The 26423-nt window shown below is 44.1% G+C and overlaps 1 protein-coding gene across 1 annotated transcript in view; it reads right to left on the bottom strand.

Annotated features, from left to right (window-relative positions):
- LOC109905513 (diacylglycerol O-acyltransferase 1) overlaps nt 1–24074 on the bottom strand; it is a 32341-nt gene extending 8267 nt beyond the window's left edge. Inside the window, exons 1-8 of the mRNA XM_031817317.1 lie at nt 23648–24074; nt 23181–23268; nt 17466–17506; nt 16834–16919; nt 5988–6040; nt 5632–5737; nt 2307–2435; nt 1289–1363 (exon numbers count right to left, since the gene is read on the bottom strand). Of these exons, the coding sequence (XP_031673177.1) occupies nt 1289–1363; nt 2307–2435; nt 5632–5737; nt 5988–6040; nt 16834–16919; nt 17466–17506; nt 23181–23268; nt 23648–23868 (799 nt within the window). The 5' untranslated portion in view covers nt 23869–24074. The remainder of the gene's footprint in view (nt 1–1288; nt 1364–2306; nt 2436–5631; nt 5738–5987; nt 6041–16833; nt 16920–17465; nt 17507–23180; nt 23269–23647) is intronic.
- Nucleotides 24075–26423: the final 2349 nt, after the last annotated feature.

Below are 26423 nucleotides of genomic sequence, written 5' to 3'. Positions count from 1 at the left end.
AGAGAGGAGAGAGAGGAGAGAGAGAGAGAAAGAGAGAAAGAGAAAAAGAGAGAGGGGAGAGAGAGAGAAAAAGAGAGAGAAAAAGAGAGAGAGAAAGAAAGAGAAAAAGAGAGAGGGGAGAGAGAGAGAGAGCAAGAGGAGAGAAAAAGAGAGTATTATTATAGTCTGATATAGCTCCAGTAGCAGGCTACAGCAGGATAGGTTGAGGCAGCAGTGATAAGAGTGGGGTCTGCTACAGCAGGATAGGTTGAGGCAGCAGTGATAAGAGTGGGGTCTGCTACAGCAGGATAGGTTGAGGCAGCAGTGATAAGAGTGGGGTCTGCTACAGCAGGATAGGTTGAGGCAGCAGTGATAAGAGTGGGGTCTGCTACAGCAGGATAGGTTGAGGCAGCAGTGATAAGAGTGGGGTCTGCTACAGCAGGATAGGTTGAGGCAGCAGTGATAAGAGTGGGGTCTGCTACAGCAGGATAGGTTGAGGCAGCAGTGATAAGAGTGGGGTCTGCTACAGCAGGATAGGTTGAGGCAGCAGTGATAAGAGTGGGGTCTGCTACAGCAGGATAGGTTGAGGCAGCAGTGATAAGAGTGGGGTCTGCTACAGCAGGATAGGTTGAGGCAGCAGTGATAAGAGTGGGGTCTGCTACAGCATGATAGGTTGAGGCAGCAGTGATAAGAGTGGGGTCTGCTACAGCAGGATAGGTTGAGGCAGCAGTGATAAGAGTGGGGTCTGTAACAGCAGGATAGGTTGAGGCAGCAGTGATAAGAGTGGGGTCTGCTACAGCAGGATAGGTTGAGGCAGCAGTGATAAGAGTGGGGTCTGCTACAGCAGGATAGATTGAGGCAGCAGTGATAAGAGTGGGGTCTGCTACAGGAGGATAGGTTGAGGCAGCAGTGATAATAGTGGGGTCTGCTGCAGCAGGACCTGGGTTCAAATACATGCATTTGACAATTTGTTATTTAAATAGGTTCTGTGTATTTGAGTATTTTCAAACACACCCGAAAACAAGTACTTAAAACAAATATTTTAATGGTTATTTGTAAAAACCAAATAGTCGACCAAAATGTATTTTAAAGTATTTTCTAATACTATTTCAGATACTATTTTCAAAAACATGGGTTAAATGCATGGGAGTGTATTTGAGTATCTCCAAATATATTCAAATATTCACTACTTGTTTTTTCAAATAAAAGTTATCTGAATCCTTGTTTTGAAACGTTATTGAAATACCTGAAATTGTATTTGAACCCAGGTCTTGGTCTACCTGGGATGGAATGTCCAACCTCTACTGACCTCTGAGGGTGACATTTCCAGGATAGGAGACCTGATAATCCTGTCCACTTTCCCTAGACCGTGGTATAGAGGAACCTGTAGAGGAGAGTACTAGCCATGTTAAGTCAACAATTAAACATGTATGATTCTCACAGTCACAATCACTCTACTTAGAGAACAGCTTCTTGTGTACAGTCAACCAGCAGGTGGCAGTGCAGCAGTTAAGGAGCGATGTGGATTGTAGTATTATGTGTGTGTGTTAATGTTTATGTGTACATTTTCACCACCAGGAAAACGGTTTTCATTAAGGGTACATATACAAACACTCAGCATCGCCGCCTATGAAAAATTAGGTCACAGTTGCCATTTCCGTGGAGGCGAGTCAGAAATCTCATTAAGCCCTTTATTAGTAGTCAAAGGTCAGTGTAGAACCCAGGTGACACAAACTCTCTAGACAAAGCAACTCTGGGAGTCAAAGGTCAACGTAGAACCCAGGTGACACAAACTCTCTAGAAAACACAACTCTGGGAGTCGTCACAGTAGAGCTTATAGGATGAGGGTTGAAATCAAACCTGTTATAACAATATTAGTTCTTTTTCAAATACTTGATTGCCTGGCGCAATGGATAAAAAGGAATTGTCCATAAAGTACATACTCCTCATAGAGGACTGTGGAGACTGAGGACTTACATGAGAGGGAGCGGGCCAGGCTACGAGCTTTAGCACGGGGCATAGAGGACTGTGGAGACTGAGGACTTACATGAGAGGGACCGGGCCAGGCTACGAGCTTTAGCACGGGGCATAGAGGACTGTGGAGACTGAGGACTTACATGAGAGGGAGCGGGCCAGGCTACGGGCTTTAGCACGGGGCATAGAGGACTGTGGAGACTGAGGACTTACATGAGAGGGAGCGGGCCAGGCTACGGGCTTTAGCACGGGGCATAGAGGACTGTGGAGACTGAGGACTTACATGAGAGGGACCGGGCCAGGCTACAGGCTTTAGCACGGGGCATAGAGGACTGTGGAGACTGAGGACTTACATGAGAGGGAGCGGGCCAGGCTACGGGCTTTAGCATGGCTCATCTCTCTACACCACTTGTTCACATCTTTGTAGGAGTAGAGCTTCAGGAAGAGGACGGTGTACACTCCCAGAGCAGACGCTCCACCCACTGAGGACAAGGACAATGTGCAATGTTAAATATCAGCAATATTTATGCAATATTTGCCGTTAGAATTCACAGTCAATCATATTAAGTGTTGTATGCACAACAGTACCATACATATTATCCATTAAATGGAGTTAATGATGTGGGTGTGGGTGGTTGTAAATGATCTTGATGTGTAGTAGCACAGTGCGTTATGTAGTATATTTAAGCAATAAGGCCTGAGGTGGTGTTGTATATGAATCAATATACCACGGCTAAGGGCTGTCCTTAGGCAGTGCCTGGATACAGCCTTTAGCCGTGGTATATTGGCCATATATAACAAACCCCCAAGGTGCCTTGCTATTATAAACTGGTTACCAACATAATTAGAACAGTAAAAATAGACGTTGTGTCATACCTGTGGTATACGGTCTGATATACCACGGCTGTCAGGCAATCAGAATTCAGGGCTCGAACCACACAGTTTATAATATAGTACAGTCAATTTGAGGTATTCAACATGCATATCACACTGTAGAACAGAAAATAATGAAACCCTCTGATTCCCAGTTAGCGAAGACATTGTCTTTGATGTGTAGTTAACAAACAGGCCCTAACAAGAAGCTGAGGAATGCTGCCCACCTGGTTCTTACTGTCCTTCTCTAGGGCTATCCATATATGTCAACAGTTACAACACTCACCATCCTCTCCTTGTCTATCACACAAGATGAACGACTGGGAACACAAAGTCCACTCACTTTCAACCAACTACCAGCGCTACCGCCCGAGGTCCAGGGAAACCTGGCAAGGCCCCCAGGTCATTCTAACAGACTAGTACTGCTTTATCAACAGCGGCCATATGCTGCATGGAAATGGGCCGTGCTGGTTACCTAGTAGATGGCATGGGCACAGAGAGAGAAAGACAGAGACGGTCTCCCTCGCCAAGAGGAGCATCCGTGGCCCTCTCCCCTGACCTTGATGTATAAACAGTAGCTCTGCATGAGGTACACGAGACAGATGGTACATCTTTGTCCGTTCCCGTGGCGACGGCAGATGAGGAGAGAGAAAGACTTTCAGGTAAGGAAGAATACTGTAGCTACGCAGTCAACGTCCAGGGAAAGATGATCTGATTTGTGAGAGGTAAAATGAAGATCTTAAAGACACAAGACCTTCCAATTCTCCTCTAAGAGGAATGATTACTAAAAACAAATGACTGTAGCTTCACCTTTGTCTTTATGCGTGTACAGATGTAGGATCTTAATTTGAGCCAGTTTGCTACAGTAGGAAAATAATCCTGCAGCAAAAGGAAATGATTATTATTATGTGGACATTTGTGTAGGGGTTGATCCATTTTTCATAAGGGATAATCAAGTCTGAAATGCCAAAGTGGAAATGACAGACTTCAGAAATACACAAGTTATACATTTCCTTTATTGCAGGAAAATTCTCCTGCAAAAGGGTGAACAAATTAAGATCCTACATGTGTAAATATGAAACTGTGGGTATAGAACAACATCACAGACAGTTAATATCATCTTGTAGTTGTGGTCAGTTTCCTAAGTTCTGAGACATGTGTAGCCATGAGAGGCTCAGTTAGCTGTTGTATGTCACCAGATGCCATGCTGGCTAGCAACCAGCTTGATGAAGACAGGCAGAGCTGACCTGACATTGACCTGTCTCTCAGCCACTCCTCTTTTGGCCTCATATCCACCTCACACCTTACTTCCTCTCCCTGTGAGCCAACTGGGACTGATCAAACACTGCCCAACTGATTCCATTCAGATAAAATCACATACTTGGATAATATAATGCTACATTAACAACACATTAATGACCAACTAGATAATATAATACTACATTAACAACACATTAATGACCAACTGGATAATATAATACTACATTAACTACACATTAATGACCAACTAGATAATATAATACTACATTAACAACACATTAATGACCAACTAGATAATATAATACTACATTAACTACACATTAATGACCAACTAGATAATATAATACTACATTAACTACACATTAATGACCAACTGGATAATATAATGCTACATTAACAACACATTAATGACCAACTGGATAATATAATACTACATGAACTACACATTAATGACCAACTGGATAATATAATACTACATTAACTACACATTAATGACCAACTGGATAATATAATACTACATGAACTACACATTAATGACCAACTGGATAAAACACACAGACACAATAACTAAACTAATAGTGAAGACACACAGAGACACAATAACTAAACTAATAGTGAAGACACACAGAGACACACTAACTAAACTAATAGTGAAGACACACAGAGACACACTAACTAAACTAATAGTGAAGACACACAGAGACACACAAACTAAACTAATAGTGAAAACACACAGAGACACACTAACTAAACCAATAGTGAAGACACACAGAGACACACTAACTAAACTAATAGTGAAGACACACAGAGACACACTAACTAAACTAATAGTGAAGACACACAGAGACACACTAACTAAACTAATAGTGAAAACACACAGAGACACACTAACTAAACCAATAGTGAAGACACACAGAGACACACTAACTAAACTAATAGTGAAGACACAGAGACACACTAACTAAACTAATAGTGAAGACACAGAGACACACTAACTAAACTAATAGTGAAAACACACAGAGACACACAAACTAAACTAATAGTGAAGACACACAGAGACACACTAACTAAACTAATAGTGAAGACACAGAGACACACTAACTAAACTAATAGTGAAGACACAGAGACACACTAACTAAACTAATAGTGAAGACACAGAGACACACTAGATTCAGATACAGTTTAGTTTTTTTCTGAAAAGCAGGATTTGCTATACAGGTGTAGGATCTTAATTTGAGCCAGTTTGCTACTGCAGGGAAAAACATACTGCAGCAACAAGAAATGTAAATGATTATGTGCATTATAATTAAAGAAAAACTTCACTCAGAAACTCTTCTTTGTTATTTTTTTCATTCATCCACAGTTGATACAGTCCCAAAATGTTTTGCACATCATCAGTCAAGTTTTCAAGATATTGGACTTTCAAGAAGCAACGTGTCACCGGCCAAATCATCATGGTGATGCAAAACGGAAAGTTCTCCTGCAACAGGGCGATCAAATTAAGATCCTACATCTGTAGGCTGACGAGAACACATACAGCAGTACCTGGAGTAATGGACTTCACCATTAGTACGATAGTCACCGGGAAGCACAGTGTGACTGACAGGTTAATGGAATGAACCAGCAGCCCAACACGTTCACTGAAGCAGCCCTGGAGGGACAGAAGACCTGCACGTTAAGGCATAGCCGCGGGAAGCAGAGGTGTGGGGGGGCTACAGCACCCCATGACAAATCACAATATATTTATAGATTTTAAATCATTAAATACAAATCACAAAAGTAGTGCACTGGGCCTTTAATAGTCCTGTATCAGCGGACTGATATAGCCGTCTGCAGCGCAGGCCAAACTTTTGTTCTAACACTAATAGCAACACTGGTAAGTACATCAGAATGAAACTCACCACTGATAGCCTTCGTTCTGTGTACAAAGCTGCCACAATAAACACGTTGGACACTGGAAGGAAAGACGAGACAAATGATGTCGGTTATCAAAGAAATGTTAGCAAACAAACACACGACAAGCATGGCGAGTTAACATATACATGATGATAAAATAAGACCTTATGTTGTTCCACCACTGCCCTGTTAAGATAAACCTGCTGTCACAGCATCAGCTTCTGGGACAAATGAGGCAGCACAAACACAGCATATGTGTTGCATAGACCACCTGCTACTACTGCACTGTTACTGTCCTACTGCAGGACTGGCAGGGGAGCTCTGCTGTGGAGAGGAAACACACACTTAAGCAAACACAAACACACACACACGCATGAGAACGGACACAAACACACATGCGTATGTATGAACACACATAAAGAAATGAAAGGCTCAACTATTTTGAATCGTGGGATTATCTAACTAGCTGCAGGGCTGCCTCTCGCTCCATACCATATCATGTGACCTGGTCTTTGGAATCATGTTTTTCTGCTGTGTTTTGAAGGAGATCATAGAATCAATTCTAAAGGCCTACAGTATTCAAAATGTCAAAGGCCTGATGGAATAGGTTGAGGTGGACTTTATGGAAACCAACCTTCAATAAAACAGAATCAAATACAGTAGGTGTCTGTCTCTAACGCCTTGGCAACTTCTGTGGAAACCAACCTTCAATAAAACAGAATCAAATACAGTAGGTGTCTGTCTCTAACGCCTTGGCAACTTCTGTGGAAACCAACCTTCAATAAAACAGAATCAAATACAGTAGGTGTCTGTCTCTAATGCCTTGGCAACTTCTGTGGAAACCAACCTTCAATAAAACAGAATCAAATACAGTAGGTGTCTGTCTCTAACGCCTTGGCACTATCTGTGCCTGGCTCACAATCAGAACAAGTGCTTGAGCTTAACTGATACTACAGCCAATAAAACAGACACTGGATCACGCCTCAATGACTACAAGTGTTAATAAAATAAATATGCTGCAATGCATATAAAACCAGTGCCTTCTGAGGGCGTCCTTGTCTGCTATGCCCCAGTACTGTACAGTACTGTATAGGGAGTACCTTGTCCCATAGTCTCCTCTCAGTACTGTACTGTATAGGGAGTCCCTTGTGCCATAGTCCTTCACTCAGTACTGTATAGGGAGTCCCTTGTCCCATAGTCCTTCTCTCAGTACTGTACTGTATAAGGAGTCCCTTGTCCCATAGTCCTTCTCTCAGTACTGTATAGGGAGTCCCTTGTCCCATAGTCCTTCTCTCAGTACTGTATAGGGAGTCCCTTGTCCCCTAGTCCTTCTCTCAGTACTGTATAGGGAGTCCCTTGTCCCATAGTCCTTCTCTCTGTACTGTATAGGGAGTCCCTTGTCCCATAGTCCTTCTCTCAGTACTGTACTGTATAGGGAGTACCTTGTCCCCTAGTCCTTCTCTCAGTACTGTATAGGGAGTCCCTTGTCCCCTAGTCCTTCTCTCTGTACTGTATAGGGAGTCCCTTGTCCCCTAGTCCTTCTGTCAGTACTGTATAGGGAGTCCCTTGTCCCCTAGTCCCTCTCTCTGTACTGTATAGGGAGTCCCTTGTCCCCTAGTCCTTCTCTCTGTACTGTATTGGGAGTCCCTTGTCCCATAGTCCTTCTCTCTGTACTGTACTGTATAGGGAGTCCCTTGTCCCCTAGTCCTTCTATCAGTACTGTATAGGGAGTCCCTTGTCCCCTAGTCCTTCTCTCTGTACTGTATTGGGAGTCCCTTGTCCCATAGTCCTTCTCTCTGTACTGTACTGTATAGGGAGTCCCTTGTCCCATAGTCCTACTCTCTGTACTGTATTGGGAGTCCCTTGTCCCATAGTCCTTCTATCAGTACTGTATAGGGAGTCCCTTGTCCCATAGTCCTTCTCTCTGTACTGTACTGTATAGGGAGTCCCTTGTCCCATAGTCCTTCTCTCTGTACTGTACTGTATAGGGAGTCCCTTGTCCCATAGTCCTTCTCTCTGTACTGTACTGTATAGGGAGTCCCTTGTCCCATAGTCCTTCTCTCTGTACTGTACTGTATAGGGAGTCCCTTGTCCCATAGTCCTTCTCTCAGTACTGTACTGTATAGGGAGTCCCTTGTCCCATAGTCCTTCTCTCAGTACTGTATAGGGAGTCCCTTGTCCCATAGTCCTACTCTCTGTACTGTACTGTATAGGGAGTCCCTTGTCCCATAGTCCTTCTCTCAGTACTGTATAGGGAGTCCCTTGTCCCATAGTCCTTCTCTCAGTACTGTATAGGGAGTCCCTTGTCCCATAGTCCTTCTCTCAGTACTGTACTGTATAGGGAGTCCCTTGTCCCATAGTCCTTCTCTCAGTACTGTATAGGGGGTCCCTTGTCCCATAGTCCTTCTCTCTGTACTGTATTGGGAGTCCCTTGTCCCATAGTCCTTCTCTCTGTACTGTATAGGGAGTCCCTTGTCCCATAGTCCTTCTCTCAGTACTGTACTGTATAGGGAGTCCCTTGTCCCATAGTCCTTCTCTCAGTACTGTACTGTATAGGGAGTCCCTTGTCCCCTAGTCCTTCTCTCAGTACTGTATAGGGGGTCCCTTGTCCCATAGTCCTTCTCTCTGTACTGTATTGGGAGTCCCTTGTCCCATAGTCCTTCTCTCAGTACTGTATAGGGAGTCCCTTGTCCCATAGTCCTTCTCTCAGTACTGTACTGTATAAGGAGTCCCTTGTCCCATAGTCCTTCTCTCAGTACTGTACTGTATAAGGAGTCCCTTGTCCCATAGTCCTTCTCTCTGTACTGTATTGGGAGTCCCTTGTCCCATAGTCCTTCTCTCAGTACTGTATAGGGAGTACCTTGTCCCATAGTCCTTCTCTCTGTACTGTATTGGGAGTCCCTTGTCCCATAGTCCTTCTCTCAGTACTGTATTGGGAGTCCCTTGTCCCATAGTCCTTCTCTCAGTACTGTATTGGGAGTCCCTTGTCCCATAGTCCTTCTCTCTGTACTGTACTGTATAGGGAGTCCCTTGTCCCATAGTCCTTCTCTCAGTACTGTACTGTATAAGGAGTCCCTTGTCCCATAGTCCTTCTCTCTGTACTGTATAGGGAGTCCCTTGTCCCATAGTCCTTCTCTCAGTACTGTACTGTATAAGGAGTCCCTTGTCCCATAGTCCTTCTCTCAGTACTGTATAGGGAGTCCCTTGTCCCATAGTCCTTCTCTCAGTACTGTACTGTATAGGGAGTCCCTTGTCCCATAGTCCTTCTCTCAGTACTGTACTGTATAAGGAGTCCCTTGTCCCATAGTCCTTCTCTCAGTACTGTACTGTATAGGGAGTCCCTTGTCCCATAGTCCTTCTCTCTGTACTGTATAGGGAGTCCCTTGTCCCATAGTCCTTCTCTCAGTACTGTACTGTATAGGGAGTCCCTTGTCCCATAGTCCTACTCTCTGTACTGTACTGTATAGGGAGTACCTTGTCCCATAGTCCTTCTCTCTGTACTGTATAGGGAGTCCCTTGTCCCATAGTCCTTCTCTCTGTACTGTATAGGGAGTCCCTTGTCCCATAGTCCTTCTCTCAGTACTGTACTGTATAGGGAGTCCCTTGTCACATAGTCCTTCTCTCAGTACTGTACTGTATAAGGAGTCCCTTGTCCCATAGTCCTTCTCTCAGTACTGTACTGTATAGGGAGTCCCTTGTCCCATATTCCTACTCTCTGTACGGTACTGTATAGGGAGTCCCTTGTCCCATAGTCCTTCTCTCTGTACTGTATAGGGAGTCCCTTGTCCCATAGTCCTTCTCTCAGTACTGTACTGTATAGGGAGTACCTTGTCCCATAGTCCTTCTCTCAGTACTGTACTGTATAGGGAGTACCTTGTCCCATAGTCCTTCTCTCAGTACTGTACTGTATAGGGAGTACCTTGTCCCATAGTCCTTCTCTCAGTACTGTATAGGGAGTCCCTTGTCCCATAGTCCTTCTCTCAGTACTGTACTGTATAGGGAGTACCTTGTCCCATAGTCCTACTCTCTGTACGGTACTGTATAGGGAGTCCCTTGTCCCATAGTCCTACTCTCTGTACTGTACTGTATAAGGAGTCCCTTGTCCCATAGTCCTTCTCTCAGTACTGTATAGGGAGTCCCTTGTCCCATAGTCCTTCTCTCAGTACTGTACTGTATAGGGAGTACCTTGTCCCATAGTCCTTCTCTCAGTACTGTACTGTATAGGGAGTACCTTGTCCCATAGTCCTTCTCTCAGTACTGTATAGGGAGTCCCTTGTCCCATAGTCCTTCTCTCAGTACTGTACTGTATAGGGAGTACCTTGTCCCATAGTCCTACTCTCTGTACGGTACTGTATAGGGAGTCCCTTGTCCCATAGTCCTACTCTCTGTACTGTACTGTATAAGGAGTCCCTTGTCCCATAGTCCTTCTCTCTGTACTGTATAGGGAGTCCCTTGTCCCATAGTCCTTCTCTCAGTACTGTACTGTATAAGGAGTCCCTTGTCCCATAGTCCTTCTCTCAGTACTGTATAGGGAGTCCCTTGTCCCATAGTCCTTCTCTCAGTACTGTACTGTATAGGGAGTACCTTGTCCCATAGTCCTTCTCTCAGTACTGTACTGTATAGGGAGTACCTTGTCCCATAGTCCTTCTCTCAGTACTGTATAGGGAGTCCCTTGTCCCATAGTCCTTCTCTCAGTACTGTACTGTATAGGGAGTCCCTTGTCCCATAGTCCTACTCTCTGTACGGTACTGTATAGGGAGTCCCTTGTCCCATAGTCCTTCTCTCTGTACTGTATAGGGAGTCCCTTGTCCCATAGTCCTTCTCTCAGTACTGTACTGTATAGGGAGTACCTTGTCCCATAGTCCTTCTCTCAGTACTGTATAGGGAGTCCCTTGTCCCATAGTCCTTCTCTCAGTACTGTATAGGGAGTCCCTTGTCCCATAGTCCTTCTCTCAGTACTGTACTGTATAGGGAGTACCTTGTCCCATAGTCCTTCTCTCTGTACTGTATAGGGAGTCCCTTGTCCCATAGTCCTTCTCTCAGTACTGTACTGTATAAGGAGTCCCTTGTCCCATAGTCCTTCTCTCAGTACTGTATAGGGAGTCCCTTGTCCCATAGTCCTTCTCTCAGTACTGTACTGTATAGGGAGTCCCTTGTCCCATAGTCCTACTCTCTGTACTGTACTGTATAGGGAGTCCCTTGTCCCATAGTCCTTCTCTCAGTACTGTATAGGGAGTCCCTTGTCCCATAGTCCTTCTCTCAGTACTGTACTGTATAGGGAGTACCTTGTCCCATAGTCCTTCTCTCAGTACTGTACTGTATAGGGAGTACCTTGTCCCATAGTCCTTCTCTCAGTACTGTATAGGGAGTCCCTTGTCCCATAGTCCTTCTCTCAGTACTGTACTGTATAGGGAGTACCTTGTCCCATAGTCCTACTCTCTGTACGGTACTGTATAGGGAGTCCCTTGTCCCATAGTCCTACTCTCTGTACTGTACTGTATAAGGAGTCCCTTGTCCCATAGTCCTTCTCTCTGTACTGTATAGGGAGTCCCTTGTCCCATAGTCCTTCTCTCAGTACTGTACTGTATAAGGAGTCCCTTGTCCCATAGTCCTTCTCTCAGTACTGTATAGGGAGTCCCTTGTCCCATAGTCCTTCTCTCAGTACTGTACTGTATAGGGAGTCCCTTGTCCCATAGTCCTACTCTCTGTACGGTACTGTATAGGGAGTCCCTTGTCCCATAGTCCTTCTCTCTGTACTGTATAGGGAGTCCCTTGTCCCATAGTCCTTCTCTCAGTACTGTACTGTATAGGGAGTACCTTGTCCCATAGTCCTTCTCTCAGTACTGTATAGGGAGTCCCTTGTCCCATAGTCCTTCTCTCAGTACTGTATAGGGAGTCCCTTGTCCCATAGTCCTTCTCTCAGTACTGTACTGTATAGGGAGTACCTTGTCCCATAGTCCTTCTCTCTGTACTGTATAGGGAGTCCCTTGTCCCATAGTCCTTCTCTCAGTACTGTACTGTATAAGGAGTCCCTTGTCCCATAGTCCTTCTCTCAGTACTGTATAGGGAGTCCCTTGTCCCATAGTCCTTCTCTCAGTACTGTACTGTATAGGGAGTCCCTTGTCCCATAGTCCTACTCTCTGTACTGTACTGTATAGGGAGTCCCTTGTCCCATAGTCCTTCTCTCAGTACTGTATAGGGAGTCCCTTGTCCCATAGTCCTACTCTCTGTACTGTACTGTATAGGGAGTCCCTTGTCCCATAGTCCTTCTCTCAGTACTGTATAGGGAGTCCCTTGTCCCATAGTCCTTCTCTCAGTACTGTATAGGGAGTCCCTTGTCCCATAGTCCTTCTCTCAGTACTGTACTGTATAGGGAGTCCCTTGTCCCATAGTCCTTCTCTCAGTACTGTATAGGGGGTCCCTTGTCCCATAGTCCTTCTCTCTGTACTGTATTGGGAGTCCCTTGTCCCATAGTCCTTCTCTCTGTACTGTATAGGGAGTCCCTTGTCCCATAGTCCTTCTCTCAGTACTGTACTGTATAGGGAGTCCCTTGTCCCATAGTCCTTCTCTCAGTACTCTACTGTATAGGGAGTCCCTTGTCCCCTAGTCCTTCTCTCAGTACTGTATAGGGGGTCCCTTGTCCCATAGTCCTTCTCTCTGTACTGTATTGGGAGTCCCTTGTCCCATAGTCCTTCTCTCAGTACTGTATAGGGAGTCCCTTGTCCCATAGTCCTTCTCTCAGTACTGTACTGTATAAGGAGTCCCTTGTCCCATAGTCCTTCTCTCAGTACTGTATAGGGAGTCCCTTGTCCCATAGTCCTACTCTCTGTACTGTACTGTATAGGGAGTCCCTTGTCCCATAGTCCTTCTCTCAGTACTGTATAGGGAGTCCCTTGTCCCATAGTCCTTCTCTCAGTACTGTATAGGGAGTCCCTTGTCCCATAGTCCTTCTCTCAGTACTGTACTGTATAGGGAGTCCCTTGTCCCATAGTCCTTCTCTCAGTACTGTATAGGGGGTCCCTTGTCCCATAGTCCTTCTCTCTGTACTGTATTGGGAGTCCCTTGTCCCATAGTCCTTCTCTCTGTACTGTATAGGGAGTCCCTTGTCCCATAGTCCTTCTCTCAGTACTGTACTGTATAGGGAGTCCCTTGTCCCATAGTCCTTCTCTCAGTACTCTACTGTATAGGGAGTCCCTTGTCCCCTAGTCCTTCTCTCAGTACTGTATAGGGGGTCCCTTGTCCCATAGTCCTTCTCTCTGTACTGTATTGGGAGTCCCTTGTCCCATAGTCCTTCTCTCAGTACTGTATAGGGAGTCCCTTGTCCCATAGTCCTTCTCTCAGTACTGTACTGTATAAGGAGTCCCTTGTCCCATAGTCCTTCTCTCAGTACTGTATAGGGAGTACCTTGTCCCATAGTCCTTCTCTCTGTACTGTATTGGGAGTCCCTTGTCCCATAGTCCTTCTCTCAGTACTGTACTGTATAAGGAGTCCCTTGTCCCATAGTCCTTCTCTCAGTACTGTATAGGGAGTCCCTTGTCCCATAGTCCTTCTCTCAGTACTGTACTGTATAGGGAGTCCCTTGTCCCATAGTCCTACTCTCTGTACTGTACTGTATAGGGAGTCCCTTGTCCCATAGTCCTTCTCTCTGTACTGTATAGGGAGTCCCTTGTCCCATAGTCCTTCTCTCAGTACTGTACTGTATAAGGAGTCCCTTGTCCCATAGTCCTTCTCTCAGTACTGTATAGGGAGTCCCTTGTCCCATAGTCCTTCTCTCAGTACTGTACTGTATAGGGAGTCCCTTGTCCCATAGTCCTTCTCTCAGTACTGTACTGTATAAGGAGTCCCTTGTCCCATAGTCCTTCTCTCAGTACTGTACTGTATAGGGAGTCCCTTGTCCCATAGTCCTACTCTCTGTACGGTACTGTATAGGGAGTCCCTTGTCCCATAGTCCTTCTCTCTGTACTGTATAGGGAGTCCCTTGTCCCATAGTCCTTCTCTCAGTACTGTACTGTATAGGGAGTCCCTTGTCCCATAGTCCTTCTCTCAGTACTGTATAGGGAGTCCCTTGTCCCATAGTCCTTCTCTCAGTACTGTATAGGGAGTCCCTTGTCCCATAGTCCTTCTCTCAGTACTGTACTGTATAGGGAGTCCCTTGTCCCATAGTCCTTCTCTCAGTACTGTACTGTATAGGGAGTCCCTTGTCCCATAGTCCTACTCTCTGTACGGTACTGTATAGGGAGTCCCTTGTCCCATAGTCCTTCTCTCTGTACTGTATAGGGAGTCCCTTGTCCCATAGTCCTTCTCTCAGTACTGTACTGTATAGGGAGTCCCTTGTCCCATAGTCCTTCTCTCAGTACTGTATAGGGAGTCCCTTGTCCCATAGTCCTTCTCTCAGTACTGTATAGGGAGTCCCTTGTCCCATAGTCCTTCTCTCAGTACTGTACTGTATAGGGAGTCCCTTGTCCCATAGTCCTTCTCTCAGTACTGTATAGGGGGTCCCTTGTCCCATAGTCCTTCTCTCTGTACTGTATTGGGAGTCCCTTGTCCCATAGTCCTTCTCTCTGTACTGTATAGGGAGTCCCTTGTCCCATAGTCCTTCTCTCAGTACTGTACTGTATAGGGAGTCCCTTGTCCCATAGTCCTTCTCTCAGTACTCTACTGTATAGGGAGTCCCTTGTCCCCTAGTCCTTCTCTCAGTACTGTATAGGGGGTCCCTTGTCCCATAGTCCTTCTCTCTGTACTGTATTGGGAGTCCCTTGTCCCATAGTCCTTCTCTCAGTACTGTATAGGGAGTCCCTTGTCCCATAGTCCTTCTCTCAGTACTGTACTGTATAAGGAGTCCCTTGTCCCATAGTCCTTCTCTCAGTACTGTATAGGGAGTCCCTTGTCCCATAGTCCTACTCTCTGTACTGTACTGTATAGGGAGTCCCTTGTCCCATAGTCCTTCTCTCAGTACTGTATAGGGAGTCCCTTGTCCCATAGTCCTTCTCTCAGTACTGTATAGGGAGTCCCTTGTCCCATAGTCCTTCTCTCAGTACTGTACTGTATAGGGAGTCCCTTGTCCCATAGTCCTTCTCTCAGTACTGTATAGGGGGTCCCTTGTCCCATAGTCCTTCTCTCTGTACTGTATTGGGAGTCCCTTGTCCCATAGTCCTTCTCTCTGTACTGTATAGGGAGTCCCTTGTCCCATAGTCCTTCTCTCAGTACTGTACTGTATAGGGAGTCCCTTGTCCCATAGTCCTTCTCTCAGTACTCTACTGTATAGGGAGTCCCTTGTCCCCTAGTCCTTCTCTCAGTACTGTATAGGGGGTCCCTTGTCCCATAGTCCTTCTCTCTGTACTGTATTGGGAGTCCCTTGTCCCATAGTCCTTCTCTCAGTACTGTATAGGGAGTCCCTTGTCCCATAGTCCTTCTCTCAGTACTGTACTGTATAAGGAGTCCCTTGTCCCATAGTCCTTCTCTCAGTACTGTATAGGGAGTACCTTGTCCCATAGTCCTTCTCTCTGTACTGTATTGGGAGTCCCTTGTCCCATAGTCCTTCTCTCAGTACTGTACTGTATAAGGAGTCCCTTGTCCCATAGTCCTTCTCTCAGTACTGTATAGGGAGTCCCTTGTCCCATAGTCCTTCTCTCAGTACTGTACTGTATAGGGAGTCCCTTGTCCCATAGTCCTACTCTCTGTACTGTACTGTATAGGGAGTCCCTTGTCCCATAGTCCTTCTCTCTGTACTGTATAGGGAGTCCCTTGTCCCATAGTCCTTCTCTCAGTACTGTACTGTATAAGGAGTCCCTTGTCCCATAGTCCTTCTCTCAGTACTGTATAGGGAGTCCCTTGTCCCATAGTCCTTCTCTCAGTACTGTACTGTATAGGGAGTCCCTTGTCCCATAGTCCTTCTCTCAGTACTGTACTGTATAAGGAGTCCCTTGTCCCATAGTCCTTCTCTCAGTACTGTACTGTATAGGGAGTCCCTTGTCCCATAGTCCTACTCTCTGTACGGTACTGTATAGGGAGTCCCTTGTCCCATAGTCCTTCTCTCTGTACTGTATAGGGAGTCCCTTGTCCCATAGTCCTTCTCTCAGTACTGTACTGTATAGGGAGTCCCTTGTCCCATAGTCCTTCTCTCAGTACTGTATAGGGAGTCCCTTGTCCCATAGTCCTTCTCTCAGTACTGTACTGTATAGGGAGTCCCTTGTCCCATAGTCCTACTCTCTGTACTGTACTGTATAGGGAGTCCCTTGTCCCATAGTCCTTCTCTCAGTACTGTACAGGGAGTCCCTTGTTCCATAGTCCATATATAGTCAGCTATATAACAAAAATGCTTTTTTTTTTTTTTAAAGATGCGTGTTCATAGACACGATAAACATTGACAGAAAGGCAGAAATAGCATTTCCAAGACGATTCAGGTTGTACTCAAGAGTTAGCCATTCCACCTGATTCACAGTGTTATAGTAACAATAGAGTAAATGATGTTTGAAAATACCTCTCAAGAAATGTCAGCGTAGATCTCGGATATGTAAGCATTGTGACCAACTGAAATGGGGTTTCTATGTACATGGCCGGCCCATAAAATAGGCCAGGGGGATGGTCATCAGGAGACGGCTGCAACAGGACAGCCTGTAATGACCTGCCTACAGATCTAGTGTGTAGGGGGAGTGATAGTGTGTAAGGGGGAGTGATCAAGTGCGTAGGGTCTGGGGAATGATAGTGTGTTGGGAGAGTGATCTAGTGCGTAGGGTCTGGGGAATGATAGTGACAGTGTGTTGGGAGAGTGATCTAGGGCGTACGGGGAATGAGGGGTAATATCCAGAAGGGCCCTAAATGACATACTAGAGCAGAGTAAAGTCCACGTACCGATAACAAGGCACGCTGCAGGCATGTTGTAGGGGTCCTTTATGAATAGAGAAACCACTTGTATTGGGTCCACTAGAATGCCATACCTAGAAAAACAGAACACTGTGGTTAGACACTCACAGCTCAGCTGAATCAAACCACAGTCGGATTTTATATCTCCTGTGTTTTTGTTCTACCTTGTTATATTTAGTATTACATTGTTATTTATTATTGCATTGTTGGGATTAGAGCTTGCAAGAAATACATTGCACTGTACTTGTGCATGTGACATTAAAACTGAACTTGAAATATTTCAGCCTTTCAGTTATCAGAATGCTGCGAGTGTAAGTGATGCAGCATGTTTGAGTGAATCAGGCACAGAACCTCCTATCTTACTTTACAGTAATACATGACAATGTACCCTCCTTGCACGTCTTGACCACAGTATGCCTTTAGTAAGCAATGCCTGGAAGCTCCCTATAGGCTGTTACTGTGCTGGGCATCTGTGGACAGTCAGGAGGCATCACGCTTGCAGTAGCATACAGGACAGAACGGGGCCTTTACTTCGAACAGTCAAATGACAGCCATAAGACTACACTCTCCTTTCCCCCCTCTTCTCTTATAGCAAGCTCCTCATAACATTCTGTACTTACTTTAAAAGGTTTTCCAAGAACAGACGGGCATTGCTTAAGACCTACAACAAAAGAGGGCTTGTAAATTCATTGCATCCTTGAAAATACAGTTTGTTTCACTTGGTAGAAGCATACATTCATCATATGATTAAATTACAGTGTCTCTTCTCCACTGTAGTTTCAAGTTTTATTAGTCGTATATACGTGATACACATGGTATACATCGTCAAATGAAATGCTTACTTGCAGGTTCCTTTTTGACAATGCAACAATAAGAAATAATAACAATTAAGAATACAAACAAAGTAAATGTCTCAGTAGAGTAAAATGTTAAGCATAATAATACAGGAAGGCACAATTTATAGTTCAATATTTACACATGTTTTGGGGAAGGGGGGATTGGGGGAGAGTGTGGGGGAAAAGTGTTTAAATGATGAGGTATTTAGCAATCATAATGAGAGTGTTACGCGGGGTGGAGCAGGTGAACCCAAGTGCAGACTCAGACGAGGAGACAGGAATAAGGTAACCAAGGTATTTATTGAAAAGCGGGGAGAGCGGAGAGAAAAGCAGCGTCCGACTGGGGAAAACAGGCAACACAGGATAACAAGATCTATGCAGGAACAAACGGCTTCAAATGCAGACTGACTGAGCAGAGGCTACGATCTGGCAGCGTGGAAGTGGCAGGGCTGAGTATTTGTAGAGTTCTGATTATGGAACATGTTGCAGCTGGTGGGGATCTGCTCTGACTCCAGCACATCTGCTGCCACTCCCACAATCAGATACACCCACACACAGAGAGAGAGGGAGAGAGCACTGGGGGAGTGGCGGCAGGTTTGGGAGACACAGGATGAGAAGTAGACAAGGGCAGATGTAACAAAGAGTATGGTAGCAGCAGTTGTGATGTGTGTGTAGCATGAATGTATGAGGGTGTGTGTGGATGAGTTTACATGTATATCTATGTAGGTGTGAGTGAGTGCATGTGTGCTAAGGTGCAGTATTTATTTTCCATTGTAGATGCATCTAACTCCATAAGAAAACCGGAGGAAACTCCATAAGAAAACCGGAGGAAACTCCATTAGAGAACCGGAGAAAACTCCATTAGAGAACTGGAGGAAACTCCATTAGAGAACCGGAGGAAACTCCATTAGAGAACCGGAGGAAACTCCATAAGAGAACCGGAGGGAACTCCATAAGAGAACCGGAGGGAACTCCGTAAGATAACGGGAGGAAATTCCATAAGAGAACCGGAGGGAACTCCATAAGAGAACCGGAGGGAACTTCATAAGAGAATCGGAGGAAATTCCATTAGAGAACCGGAGGAAACTCCATTAGAGAACCGGAGGAAACTCCATTAGAGAACCGGAGGAAACTCCATAAGAGAACCGGAGGAAACTCCATAAGAGAACCGGAGGAAACTCCATAAGAGTACCGGAGGAAACTCCATAAGAGAACCGGAGGAAACTCCATACGAGTACCGGAGGAAACTCCATAAGAGAACTGGAGGAAACTCCATTAGTGAACCGGAGGAAACTCCATATCAAGGGGACCAAAGACCCCGCAATATACCTCAGTAAACCCTTTAGGGGCAGTAGACTAACATTTTACACTATACCTCAGTAAACCCTTTAAGGGCAGTAGACTGTAACACGTTACACTATACCTCAGTAAACCCTTTAAGGGCAGTAGACTAACATTTTACACTATACCTCAGTAAACCCTTTACGGGCAGTTTGGTTTAGTTCATTTCTATGCACTAGACAGGGCGAAGGACGTCAGAGATGGCTGTTAAATTTACTGCACGTTGTGCAGTGATGGGCATCTAAAACGTCCACATAGGTAGCTAAAACGTCCACATAGGTAGCTAAAACGTCCACATAGATAGCTAAAACGTCCACATAGGTAGCTAAAACGTCCACATAGGTAGCTAAAACGTCCACATAGGTAGCTAAAACGTCCACATAGGTAGCTAAAACGTCCACATAGGTAGCTAAAACCAAGGATTCAATTGAAACTTCAGCTGGAGAAAACTCCAACTCGGTTGCTGAGGTGAAGGATTAAATTGAAGCCTTAGTGGGGATGGAAACTCCATCAGTAGCTCGTTGCTATGAGCTGAATGACACAGTTGCTAGGGTGAAAACTGTGGTTGGTGCTGGAGGAATTATTGCATTTTCATTGTCGATTTCGTTGCACTTGCCTATGAATCACATTATTAGGAACAGTACTGACGTCAAACGGAAGAACCAAGGACAAGGGTGGTTCCTAATGTTGTGAGATTCTCGCTAGTGTTTACAGAACAACTGGTTTTGAGAGATTAGGATCAGGACCTGCAGTTGTAACAGTAAGCAACTGTAACAAAATGGATGACTGCAGTGTAGCCGTTATTATGAGTACATGTTGCAATGATTGCTAAGGCATACTAATATTAAAGTGTGTATACTTATTTGAAATGTATGTAGTTCTGTCTACAGTATGGTATCTTTCAAGCTTTTTTCTATTTATTTATTTATTTGTTTTTTTTTTCTAGTTGAGTATATTATTTATATTGCTTTGTGTTGTCTTGTCTGTGTGTGTGTGTCTTGTCTGTGTGTGTGTGTCTGTCTGTGTGTGTGTGTGTGTGTGTGTGTGTGTGTGTGTGTGTGTGTGTGTGTCTTGTCTGTGTGTGTGTGTGTGTGTGTGTGTGTGTGTGTGTGTGTGTGTGTGTGTGTGTGTGTGTGTGTGTGTGTGTGTGTGTGTGTGTGTGTCTTGTCTGTGTGTGTGTGTGTGTGTGTGTGTGTGTGTGTGTGTGTGTGTGTGTGTGTGTGTGTGTGTGTGTGTCTTGTCTGTGTGTGTGTGTGTGTGTGTGTGTGTGTGTGTGTGTGTGTGTGTGTCTTGTCTGTGTGTGTGTGTGTGTGTGTGTGTGTGTGTGTGTGTGTGTGTGTGTGTGTGTCTTGTCTGTGTGTGTGTGTGTGTGTGTGTGTGTGTGTGTGTGTGTGTGTGTGTGTGTGTGTGTGTGTGTGTGTGTGTGTGTGTGTGTGTGTGTGTGTGTGTGTGTGTGTGTGTGTGTGTGTGTGTGTGTGTGTGTGTGTGTGTGTGTCTGTGTGTGTGTGTGTGTGTGTCTGTGTGTGTGTGTGTGTGTGTGTGTGTGTGTGTGTGTCTGTGTGTGTGTGTGTGTGTGTAAAACGTAATAAACAGAGTTTTAAAAAAAATGTATGTAGTTCTGTACCTGTCTATTATTTTAAAAAATGTTTAAAAAAATGTCTATTAATGTAATGTATTGTCATTTTATGTAGTTCTGTCTTTCAGCTGTAATGGTCTATTAATGTCATGTTTGATGTGGACCACAGGAAGAGTAGCTGCAGCTTTGGCTCTAGCTAATGGAGATCCTCATAAACACCAAATACAGTACTATTTCTGGAACTCATCTTGACAGCTAAAAGATTACGTGTTTGCAAGTCAAGATAATCACTCTCTTGATTTTTAGGTCTGTCTTGTGATTCTCTCCCTCCCTCGTTGAACATTTTCCATTTTGGATTGTAATATCTTATTATGGAATACAAAGACTTCTCCACGTTCAATGGGAATTTGAGAAGAAGTTCAAAGAATGAACAAAGTACTGTGATGACAAAATGATCTTGTTTCAGAGAGTGGATTATCAACAGTTTTAGAAATGTGAATTTATTCTCCACGGCTTTGATGAAGGGGACTAAGCTGGCGTTGCTCTAGATTGGACGTGAATTCAGATCAACAAACTAGCTGTTGCAGAATGATTACTTTAGATAGAATCTCAATACCATATTTCCCCACAATAGTTACACATCTGAATGTCAGTGTGTTTTTCTATGGGAATGGTACCACCATGTTTCCCTTAGCATCATCAAACCATCCTTGAACTCCAACATCTCTCTCTAAAGAGTAAAACAATGGTTTATGTGGTTGTATTAAGACTCACTGCGAGCTAGAGGAATGGGAATGTCCTGCTGTTTCCCATCCTCTCACACACTGACTTCAAAGCCAAACTGAATTAGCAAAACACAAGGTTATTAACAAAGTGATTAGCTAACTATATAGCTAAGCGTTACGTGTCCTACTTTAGGATTGGACAGAATAGTCTAGTCCAGTAAGTGCCGCGGCACAAGTGCAATGTACCTCTACTATCCTGCGTCTAGTAATTTAAGCCTAAAGGAATCTTACAGAATATCAGATTATTACATGAAAGCAGGATGACCTTGGCCTCACTTCAATCCACATCACCTCCTTCAGCAGCAAAATCATTTAAAGACAAAAGAATATGATTTATGATTTTGTCTGACTTTCACTGTAATCTTGCTTAAATAAAAGAACAGGAACACAGAGTAGCCTCGGGCTAGATATATAATCCTCCAGGTGTTCTGAATGAGTGTCTGGTGTCTTTAAACACTGTGGTTTCAGGCCCAGCGTGGGATGAATATGCCTTCTGGTGAGACCTGGGGGCACACACCCACCACCGCACAGTGATGCTCTCTGATCGACTCCTCTTGTCGGAGGTAAGCCAGTTAAGAACTAATTCTTATTTACAATGACGGCCTACACCGGCCAATCCCGGACGGCGCTGGGCCAAAAGTGCGCCTACCCTATGGGACTCCCAATCACGGCCGGTTGCGATACACCGGCCAAACACGGACAACGCGGGGCCAATTGTGCGCCTGCCCTTTGGGACTCCCAATCACGGCCGGTTGTGATACAGCCTGGATTCGAACCAGGGTGTCTGTAGTGACGCCTCTAGCCTTTCGACCACTGCGCCACTCGAGAGCCCCTATGTTTTAAAGGCTACAGTCACTACAGACACCCTGGTCTAAGCACTGTTTAAGATGAGGGGTAGTGTTCTACTAAGCTATATAGAATTATTTTTAAGAAGGTCATACCAAGGATCATTTTTTTTATTTGATTTAGAATTTTAAGACCCATTGAGGTATAAAAATAAAATAATAAAAAAGATTTGATGAAAAATGTTATTTTGCCTTACTGTGTCACGCCCTGACCGTAGATTGCTTTGTCTGTTTCTATATTTTGTTTGGTCAGGGTGTGATGTGGGTGGGCATTCTATGTTTGTATGTCTAGGTTTTGTATTTCTATGTTTTGGTCGGGTATGGTTCTCAATCAGGGACATCTGTCTTTCGTTGTCTCTGATTGAGAACCATACTTAGGTAGCCTGTTTTCCCACTGTTAGTTGTGGGTGGTTATTTTCTGTTTAGTGTTTGTTGCACCTGTCAGAACTGTTTCGGCTATTCTTTTAGTTATATTGTATTCGGTGTTCAGTCAGAATCAATAATATGAACACGTACCACGCTGCACCTTGGTCTTCTGTATACTGTAAACTATATTATTTATTTTTTATATGTATAACCCCTTATTTTTGGCACTAAAAAGTCTAAGTCCTGTCTAAACCGGGGGTCTACTAAGCTATATGGAATTGTTTTAAGGTCATACCATGGATCAATTTTAAGACCCCTTGAAGTATCAAAAATGTTATTTTTGACAAAATTATTAGATGAATAATTTTAATTTTGCCTTACTTCTATTACCCCATACAAACGCACTGTATAACATATTCACTACATGGAACAACATGGTCCCCCCCAAAAAAAATGATTAGGTATTAAGATGTAGCCTAAGAGGGAAACCTGGCCAGTGATTGTGGTGTTTACACTGACCTGAGTGTTGTTGAGCAGACTGGAGAATTAACTGAGACTCAGTATGACGTTGCAGAAGAAAACTTACCAGCATGACAACACACCAGTTGAGGACTCCTCTGTAGTTTCTATAACCACTGGCAGAGCTCAACAGGGACTCCTGCAACCTGTGGCAACTGAGGCATGAAGAGACGTGGGATAGTTTGAATACGTGCACATTCATTTACTGTACTGTACTACAGCTATAGTTAACTGATCTGAAATACCCTTCCCAAATGACGTCCACACCACCGACTTCCCTTAAAAAATAAAACGTTTTAAATGTACCCCTTTTTATCCCCAATTTGACATATAGCCTATTGGACCAGCATGGGTGACATATAGACATTGCGAAATGGTTTAAATTACATTAGTCATTATACGCCATTATAAATAACTGTTCATAAGGGAAGATTGCACAAGTGGCTGAAGTAATAAAAGTCGTGATCTGTTTTTCCTGGCATAAATTCACCCCACTATAACGACACGTCTGGGTTTTGTTAGTTAATGCCTCACCTCTGTCTATCACTAGGAACATTTATTCGTTTCTTCCTTTCTTTTGACGTGGTAGAAGGCAAATCGGACACGTTTCGCTTAGTTACAATGTTGCCGCTGTCACTGCGGCCGTTAACACTTTCATCAACTTCTGACCGCCCATTCACTTGTTTCAAAGGAACACATTTTCCAGTGGATATAGTGGCTCTTCTTTTGCGGATAAGGGCCCCTGTTTCTTCCATGATATCGCCGATCTTCAGAGCTCTAGATTCATTTGACGTCTAGCCTACTTTGCAGGCACCTATAACACATGCCCACTATTGCCAAACATCACACTGTCATAGAGAGCAAGAGGAAGTTGGGATTGCAAAACGCGATATGTCAATAACTGTATGAATACTGTAGTTGTAGTGGGCAGCAGACAACAGTTCCGTATTGACTGTATACGTAAGAATGTGGCGTGGTGGAACAGAACCGTGGAGGAGTGGCAAGTCTGACGACACTGGTTGGACTGCTGCCAGTTATGAAGGTGAGGGCTATGTTAAATTAGGAACAGATCGCAATTTAATGGAGAGAGGGGTGGTCCAAAATAGGAGAGGGTTGTTAAACTTTTTGTGTTGCTTTGGGGAGAGTTTTTATTCGGCACAGGGGAGGCTAGTATGTTTTCTTTCCTGGTTAACGTTCACACTTTTGTAGGTTTTACTATATGTCTTCCATATAGCCAAATGTCCTCATCTGCTTTTTTTTACTATATAATGTCTTCCATATAGCCAAATGTCCTCATCTGCTTTTTTTTACTATATAATGTCTTCCATATAGCCAAATGTCCTCATCTGCTTGCATGCGCCTGCCCTATATCAAGGTGCTTTCATACTTCCCTTATGTGCTATAGGCTTTTCAGTTTTCCGTGTGCTTACTTTTGCTATACAGGTCAGTATAGTCTACACTCTAAACATTAGGGGTTCAACAAGGGTTCTTCTAAGATCCTCAAAGTTCTTTGAAGAACCTTGGGGTTCTTGACACTGAAAATGGCCCCCAAAAGGTTCTTCCAAGAACCCCATAAGAGGTGGGGTTCATCGAGGAACCTCCTTAGTTGGTGGGGGTTCTTGCAGGAACCTAACTGACCAACTGAAACATTTGAATTTGAAAGGACAGCAGGTGCAGACACTTAACTGAAAAATGTAAATATTTAAGGTAAGTTTGTTCATTGTATGATCTAAATTGATATTGTTTTATGATGATACCATCTATATTTTCATATTTGTGCAAATCTTTCAAAAACAGAAAATGGACACAATTCAATGGATATCAACACAGAGGTAAGAATATGTATGCTATAAGAATATGTTGAAGGCTAGCTGTTTATGGTGCAGATGACTGAACTGCTCAGGTTTGTGTCTGCAGGTATACAGACAAGGAGGCATACAAAGGTATGTCAATTGGTATTGGTATGTTATGCAGGTCACATTTACCATCTGTAACGGTTGTTGTCTGGGGAAGGAGAGCAGGACCAAGGTGCAGCGTGGTAACTGTTCATATTATTTTATGAAATATGCAACACTAGACAAAACGACAAACAAACAGTCCTGAAAGGTGAAACAAAAACACTAAACAGGAAACAACCACCCACAAAAAACAATGGAAAACAGGCTACCTAAATATGACTCTTAATCAGGGACAACGATTGACAGCTGCCTTTGATTGAGAACCATACCAGGCCAAACACAGAAATAGAAAATGGTAGACAAACTAACATAGACAACCCACCCAACTCACGCCCTGACCATACTAAAACATAGACAACCCACCCAACTCACGCCCTGACCATACTAAAACATAGACAACCCACCCAACTCACGCCCTGACCATACTAAAACATAGACAACCCACCCAACTCACGCCCTGACCATACTAAAACATAGACAACCCACCCAACTCACGCCCTGACCATACTAAAACATAGACAACCCACCCAACTCACGCCCTGACCATACTAAAACATAGACAACCCACCCAACTCACGCCCTGACCATACTAAAACATAGACAACCCACCCAACTCACGCCCTGACCATACTAAAACATAGACAACCCACCCAACTCACGCCCTGACCATACTAAAACATAGACAACCCACCCAACTCACGCCCTGACCATACTAAAACAAAAGACAAAACAAAGGAACTAAGGTCAGAACGTGACACCATCCTCCCTTACGTCTTCAATGAATATCCCATATAAAGGTCTCTACATTATGGACACGGTATGTGTATGAAAACCATTATCAAAACACTTTTTTTCATTCACATTTACCACAAAAAGGTATGAATACTGTCATGTGCATGTTTTGTTATTCATCTGTATCAGGTACGCCAATAAAAATGTGATTCACATTTTAAAAAATAATAATAATAAATGAAAAAATGTCTTCACATTTCCAAACAGTACATTAATATTTTCCAACGGGGATATACATTTGGGTGAGGTTTTTTGTCGCCTGAGTGGCCTCATTTCACTGCCAATAATAACATTAAACCATCTAGTGTTCAGCGAAATAACAACACAATGTCAAATACAGTTGGCCTAGTTAAATAATTAACATGTAATTAACTGTTATTCTCTCGTTGGAATTCCACTAACGGTCCGTAGCTGCTGCTCATGTTGGTATCTGTACTGATGGTGCAAAAGCCATGACAGGGAGACATAGTGGAGTGGTAACGCATGTGTAAGCAGTTGCTCCCAACGCCACCTGGGTACACTGCAGCATCTACCGAGAGGCTCTTGGGTAAACTGCAGCA

This window comes from Oncorhynchus kisutch, unplaced genomic scaffold, assembly GCF_002021735.2.
Source record: "Oncorhynchus kisutch isolate 150728-3 unplaced genomic scaffold, Okis_V2 scaffold985, whole genome shotgun sequence".
In the NCBI taxonomy this organism is placed as follows: domain Eukaryota; kingdom Metazoa; phylum Chordata; class Actinopteri; order Salmoniformes; family Salmonidae; genus Oncorhynchus; species Oncorhynchus kisutch.
Note: the sequence above shows the minus strand (reverse complement) of the source record. Positions and strands in the feature narration are given on the sequence as shown.